The following is a 7,278-nucleotide window of genomic DNA, read 5'->3' on the forward strand; positions in this document are numbered from 1 at the left end:
CACTCGCCGATTTTCCCGACAAAGATTTCCCCTTTTTTTGCAAAACATCAGGATCGTCGGGCTTTTCCTGAGAGCGGATGTCAAACACGCTTATTATCGCTAATCCTGCAAACCTCCTGTCAGGAAGAGCCCGAATATCAGGCTGCAGGATACGGAGGTACACAAATAAATCCCCCACGTGCCGGACTACCATACTCTCTCTCTCTGCATGCGAGCGCGCTAACAGGTAGCGTAAGATTACCCGGCGAATAAGCGTATGTGTGTGTGTGCGAGTGTTAAAATGAGAAGCGGGGGGTTGCAGAGCAGGGGGGGAATGCAGATAAGGGCCGGGGAGGAGCAGGGTTTCCAGCCGATCCAGGTGAATATTCAGTGTTGTCATATGGGGTCGGGGTCCTGCTGGACTGTAGGGAGGTGCTGGTGAGCTCCCTGCCCAGCCAGGCTCTTTCCTTCTGGACACGTACCGAGGCAACGGAGCCGGGATCCATCCTTCGGTTCCTCCCTCCTCCTTTTCGCTCTCTCTTCTTCACTCCCTCCTCTTCCTCCTCCTCTTTCTGGCACTCCCTCCTGCCCCCCCCACACACACACACACACACACACACACACACACGGCTCTTTTTTTTTTTTTTTTTTCCCAGGCCTTATGGGTGCAGTGCCACGTTGCTGAGAGAACTCATTTGAAAAGGCAAAGAGAAGAGAAATGTGCTTTGCACGTCCGTGCATTTTCTTCTCTTTCGCTCAAACCTCCTTACGTGACGTCTCCATCTAATTGTTTCCATGCTTGCAGCCAGAATTGCTTATTTTTCTCTTGCTTCAAAACAGTTTTGCCTCTTGGTAAGACTTTCTTGTGACTGCTGCCTGTATGTGTGTGTGTGTGTGTGTGTGTGTGTTTTAGTTTGATGGGATGTGTGGGTTTGGATTGCTGCATTTCCAGCATTGCATTTGTAAAGTATACCATTTTGTCCCCGCAAGATAAACTTCCTGACACATACACATTTCATTTGCCACCATTTTTTTGCTATTTGTCTGCAGGAATTGAGCCAAAATCAAGCTTCATATTGTTTATTTATTCAATTTTATGTATTAATTTGAAGGCGCGCTCTCAAGTTGACGCGCTGCAACTCCCTCATTTCTAGCACATTAGCGCCATCTAGTGGACACGTCGTGAACTGCATTCTTATTTAACTAACGCATACAAACACACACCTTTATTTTATATATACAAGCATATATAATATATATATAGTGAGAGGGAGATTACAACATTATATGCACTGTGTGACAAACACAACAATATATCTTTATTTATATACCCTTGCCTGACTCAGGGTTCGATGCTTTCTTTCGCCCCGTCTTGCCATTTGATAGTTAACGCACAATCTTGAGGACAAAGTCTGTGACCTCTCTGTGCAGAAAGGTTATAAATCCAACGCTCCTCCATTGATTTAGTTGGTTTTCTTTGTCTCTGTGACATTGGTGCACATTTAGGTTTCAAACGGGCTGTAAAGGAGTGAGTGAATTGTTGCTACAACTCCTCCGTTTACATCCGTGTGCGTTTTCTGCCGTTACTTTCGCACTCCGATTCATTTGCACGTTCAAAAAATGTAAAGGTGAACGCTTTGTCCGACATCCGGGTTGCATGTTATGCTGCAAAATGACTCCTATTGGATATCCTGTGTCTCTTCTGAAATGCATTTTCTTTGTCAGTCAGTTCAAACCACTATATTCTAAGGGGAACATTTTATCTTTTTATTTTTAGAAATATAGAATATTATTTATTCATATTTTAATGAATAAAATCACTATATTGTTTAATAGTATAATATGGAATATATTAATTATTTTATTTTATATATATATATGTATATATATATAAATATAGATAAAAAAGAAAAAAATATATATATATAAAAAGAAAAAAAATTATATATATATTGTATATATATATTATACAATATATAGTATTGTATATATATATTTATATATATTATATATTAAATTTTTTTTTTTTTTTTTTTTTTTTTTTAAGTTTATATCTTGTCTATGCGGTGGGGTTCTCCCTGGTTCTCCGGGTTCTTCCAACAGTCCAAAAACATGCAGGAGGTTCATTGGAAACCCTAAATTGCCCAGACATCTGAATGAGAGTGCATAAAATTGACGGTACCCCTCTGTCAATGAAAGAAAACCCAACAATGAATCTCTGAAATAACTTCAAAATGACAAAGGTAATAATAAATAAAAAAAAATGTCCTGAAAATGAACCCATGAAAATCAGACACTGCTTGTTGAACGACAAGGAGTCATTTTAAAAAAACAATTCTTCTGACAGAAAACTCTGCAGACGTGATCTAAAAGAATTATAATAAAAGTAGTGGAAAGATATCATTTTCTCAAAGCAATAAATCCAAAAAAATAAATACTTTTTTTTTACGCACGTGCGTCTGAAACAGTCCGGTCATTTTCTCCGCTCTCAGTAGAAATGTATCACCTGGAACCCCCTCAAGCACCTGAACGCCTTGGAATCCAACTTCCCCATATCGATGGAGTTGTTCTCCAAGTGCACCCGCGCCAGCCGGCTGAGGCCGGGGTCGCGACCCCCCCAGCAGAAAGCATCCCGGGGCACCGACTGAATCCTGTTGTGCGCGAGGGCCACAGAATGGAGGCCCCGCGGCAGCTGCCTGGGCACGTAACTCAGGGCGTTGTGACACAAATCCAACTGGTGGAGAAGCGGCAGGGTTAGAAACGCGCCCGGGACTACTTTGGAGATCTTGTTTCTCGCCAAGCCCAGATGCTCCAAGTTCTTCAGGGCGAAGAAAGCCTTTTTCTTGACGGACGATATGAGGTTGCCCTCGAGGTTCAGCGTCTTGAGCGAGAGCGGGAGGTGTCTCGGCACTTGTCGCAGTCGGTTTTCCGCTAAGTTCAGGCTCTCCAGGCGAGTCGCGTTGAGGAGAGCCTCTTTGGGGAGGCCCCCGGTGGACAGTCGGTTGGCGCTGAGATCCAACACCAGCAGGTCCGACGTCCCGAGAAAGACTTCTCCTGGGAACTGCTCGATGAGGTTCCCCTTGAGGTACAGGTCCTTGATGGAGAGAGGTAGCCTAAGAGGGACGGAAGTTAGCTGGTTGTAATCCAGGTTCAACGTGCGCAAGTGGGTTAGCGGGGCGAACGTAGCCTCAGGGAGAGCTTCTGATCCGTTCCCCAGGCTGTTGTTGCTGAGACTCAAAACCAAGAGATCGGGGCATCGGACCAACGCCGCCTCTGATATCGCCGCAAGGCGGTTACTGTCCAGCCGGAGCTCCTCCAGAGAACTCGGGAGGTCGGCGGGTACAGACACCAGGGAGTTTCTATCTAAGTAAAGACGCTTCAACGCCGGGACTTCACGGAAAGCTCCCCCGATGGCGCCGTCGGTCAGTCGGTTGTTGCTCAGCACCAGGAACTCCATGGAGACGTACCCGCCCAGTAGACCCGGCTGGACGCCGTCGATGCGGTTGTTCATCAGGAGGACGTAACGGGCGCTGTAGGGGATGCCGTAAGGTATTCTATCCACGCCTCCGTCCGAGCACTGGACCACTCTGGAGGGCAAAGATAGGCGTGGGATGCGGTGGACACGCAACATTCCGACGCACGATCGCAAATTGTAACGGTATGCTTCAGGATTACCCGGTATTTGCAGCGTACCGCCGCTCCGCATCCTGAAAGTCTTACCTTCCGTAGCAGGCGCAGGCAGGGGGGCAGTAGTTGTCCAGGAAGTAGGGGAAATAAGCCGGCGTCGTCACCGTCTTTTCCTCCACCGGGGTTGTGTTATTTTTTCTTGCCTTTGGATTCTTGACGATCTTACTCCGGTTGCCTCTGCTCGCCTTCTCGGCGGCTCTCGGGTCCGGTTTGTTCTTCTGAAGTCGCCCTGCGCTTTGTTTTTCCCAGCTGTTTTCCACGAATCGGACCGCGCCGAGTCTGTTTGGAGTTTGCCGACTCCTCAACATGACCGCCGCGTCATCTACACCGGCGCCGGCCGTCACTCGCGACCCACTCCTACCGGGACTCTGAACAACCTCAGCAAGGAGTTCCTGGTTACGGGCCACCGCTGAGACCGAAAGCCGGTGGGTTGTTTTCGGCTCGGAGGCTGTGACGGAGGGAACGGGGGAGGAATCGAGGCGAGGGACCGGCTGGATTCGGGTCGACGGAACCGAAGGAACCAGGCGGACGCCCGGGATCGGAGTGATCCCGGCCACAAGCTTGCTCTCTCTCTCTTCTTTCACCATGTTCTGCTCCAACTTGTCCACTAAGTCGCTTCTCTGCGTCTGGATTGTTTCGCCCGCCACCTTATCTCCGTTTATCTCCGCCCTCTCCTGTCGGGTGACCATCTGCCGGCCGGCGCTCCTTCCATCCAAAAACTCCGCCGTTTCAATTTCGACCGGCAGACCAGACGTCGTTCTTCCCTCGTTCGTTCCCTCACCGCCTTGATCACGTTTAATGGTCATTTTAGTGATTTCTCTCTCTCCAGCCGCCCAGTTCCTGTCTGAAAACACCACATCCTTTATCCCAGAGGTCTCAGAGGTTCCCTGTTCCTTGTCGGCGCTCTTTGCCTCGGAGGTGGCCGTCTCCCTCACCCCCGCTGATAAATCATCTCCGTCTAGACTTGCTATCTCTGTCGCTGTCGTTCCTGCGAGATAACAGCCTCTTAGACGGCTCGCAAACTAAGGGATGTCAATGACGGCATCCATCTGAGCTCCGGCAGCTGAGATTACAATCTAATAACAAAATACATGCGATAACTTTGCTGCCGGAATAAGAAGAGATGGAGCCGACGCTCGCTGTGCTCGTTGCTGGTGGAGGTTATAAAGGCATGACGTCGTGTTGCGGTACTTACTGGGTTGCAAGATGTATGAATATCCAGGAACCGTGAAGAACATCAGGCAGAGTGTGAGCACCTCCATTTGACCTGGCGAAGGATGTCAAAGTGAAACAGTCTTTTAAATTTTTTTTTTCCGTTTTAAATGTAAGAGTTCTGAGTTCGGGATCAAATAATCACAATATTGATAGAAATGCTTATCATAATAATATTACTACTACTACTACTACTACTATTACTACTACTACTACTACAAATAACAATAATAATAATAATAGTAATAATGAATAGTGATGGTGATTATATTACTAATAATAAAAGCAATATTAATAATAATAATAACTTTAGCTGTCTGTTTTAACTGGATGAGTTCTGAGCCTGAATAATAATAATAATAATAATAACACAGCCTTTAGCTGTGTTAGCTATATTTAAAGCTAATAAATACAATTTTTTGTTAATTTTAAATGACCGTCTTCTGAGCCTTGAGACAAAAGATTACAATAATGTTAATAATGATAATAATGATAATAATAACCTGCAGCTTTTAGCTGTTCAGCTGTTAAAAGCTAACATGCTAACATTTAAGTCAGTTTTAACTGTATGAGTTCTGATCCTGAATAATAATAATGATGAAAATAATAATAATAATAATAATAATAATAATAATAATAATAATAATAATAATGATAATGATAATGATGATGCAGCCTTTAGCTGTGTTAGCTATATTAAAAGCTAATACATACTAATTTTTTTGTTAATTTTAACTGACCGTGTTCTGAGCTGGGAGACAAATGATTACAATAATGGTAATAATAACAATAATAATAATAACTTGCAGCCTTCAGCTGTGTTAGCTATGCTTATGATTTTCATCTGGATTGCATTTACAATTTAAACTCGTGAACCTCAAATAGTACATTGCGATGGATGTTTATGGTATTACGTTTTATCGCTTTTGATAGAGCACAGGTCGTGCAACAAGATAATAGCTACTTCATCGATTCAAATAGGATGCGAAACAATACGATAATAAGATAATAAGATAATAAGATATGTAAACTTGCACGCCCAGGGAGGATATGATTGAAATAAGAGGCAGGGGAAGTCGAGGCAATTTTAATAACAACACCACCAACCATTCACGTTGATTCTTGAGCACGGCCTACCCGGTGTGTAACTCCTTCTGTGCCGGGACGGAGTTGCTGCACGTGTCACCTCAGGTGATCTAGCTGACCCCAAACCGGCCTCCTCACACACAACCTGAGGGGTTACGAGCCACCGAGCCGAAGGGCCCAGAAGAAATTGGGTAATCCTCGAACCGCGCACCGTCAACAGCGCCACTAAGTGACTTAATGATCCATTTCAGACGGAGTCTTCACACATACGCTCTGGATGAGCCGAAGGTAATGACTCCTCAAATGCCTTTATCTAGAGGGGAATTCTCACACTTACCCTCAATGTCACAGGATTCTGCGGGATCAATAGCGGGAAAGAGAAAGAGAGGTCGAAGGTGGGAGCTGGATTTTACTGTGGCTACTGTTTGCTCTGCTCTGGGGAGACATTAGCATCCTGGTGGTTATATGGGGTTCACAAGTAGCTCCTGAAGACCACTTGGCCTTTGACCCGCTAACGCTAATACCCTGCTTGGGATAAAAAAGAAAAGGTCTAATTCTACTTTAGTTTGCTGCTTCGAAGCAAAATACAGCGTGGTTATAAGTGGCCTTATCTGGGAGCTTTAAGAATGTTAACAACATTATCAGTTATCATTATGTTTGATCATTTATTTTGTTGTATTAGAGGTGGTAGTTTGGTAAATTATGTGGCTACTCTTTCAGCTTGACAAAGAATGGCCTACTTTGCTGTCAACCAGATAATTAACTCATTTAAAAAGTCATTGAGTGATTTTGTACAAATGTAACAGAGAAGAAAATTTTGAAATGAACAAAATACATGTATTACAATTTTGATCAAAACCAGCTGAGGGGAGAATGTTGCAATTAAAATAAAAATAACAGTTAAAAAATACTTCTACATTTTTGTTTTGTTTTTTTATGATCATTATTTTCATTTATTACAAAATATCCGTTTTGAAATGTTCTGCTCATTTTAGAGACCTGAAATGGCATTTACAAATGAGGGGGTTCCAATGAGACTCCAGAACCAAAGCAAACTCCATCTACCCTCCTCCTGTAGATCCAGAATAATCTATCCCTCAGCTAATTTATAAAATAAAAACACTCACCGATTTTAATTTCCAAGTTTGTGAGCTGGACACCGGTTTGGCCTCCTGGAGAACTCCCTGCAATCCCTCCAACTTTGGCTCCCAGCAAGAGTCTGAAGATCAAATCTCGCGATATTTACCGTGTGACGAGAAAGACTTTTTCGAATACGGCGCTCATATTTGGTGAGATGACATCACCGGAAGTTAC

The 7,278-nt window shown here is 44.2% G+C and overlaps 1 protein-coding gene across 1 annotated transcript; it reads right to left on the bottom strand.

The window, feature by feature from the left end:
• Positions 1-1,043: 1,043 nt before the first annotated feature.
• On the bottom strand, positions 1,044-4,624 carry LOC147233825 (podocan-like protein 1). Its single transcript, XM_086146111.1, has 2 exons — positions 3,700-4,624; positions 1,044-3,566 (listed from the first exon to the last, which is right to left on the bottom strand). Exons 1-2 carry the CDS (start codon positions 4,470-4,472, stop codon positions 2,468-2,470), a joined length of 1,872 nt encoding a protein of 623 aa, XP_086002237.1. The 5' UTR covers positions 4,473-4,624; the 3' UTR covers positions 1,044-2,467.
• Positions 4,625-7,278: the final 2,654 nt, after the last annotated feature.

The sequence above is a fragment of the Fistularia commersonii genome, chromosome 5 (assembly GCF_037954325.1).
Source record: "Fistularia commersonii isolate RoL2024-O1a breed Wild chromosome 5, RoL_Fcom_v1.0, whole genome shotgun sequence".
Classification (NCBI taxonomy): domain Eukaryota; kingdom Metazoa; phylum Chordata; class Actinopteri; order Syngnathiformes; family Fistulariidae; genus Fistularia; species Fistularia commersonii.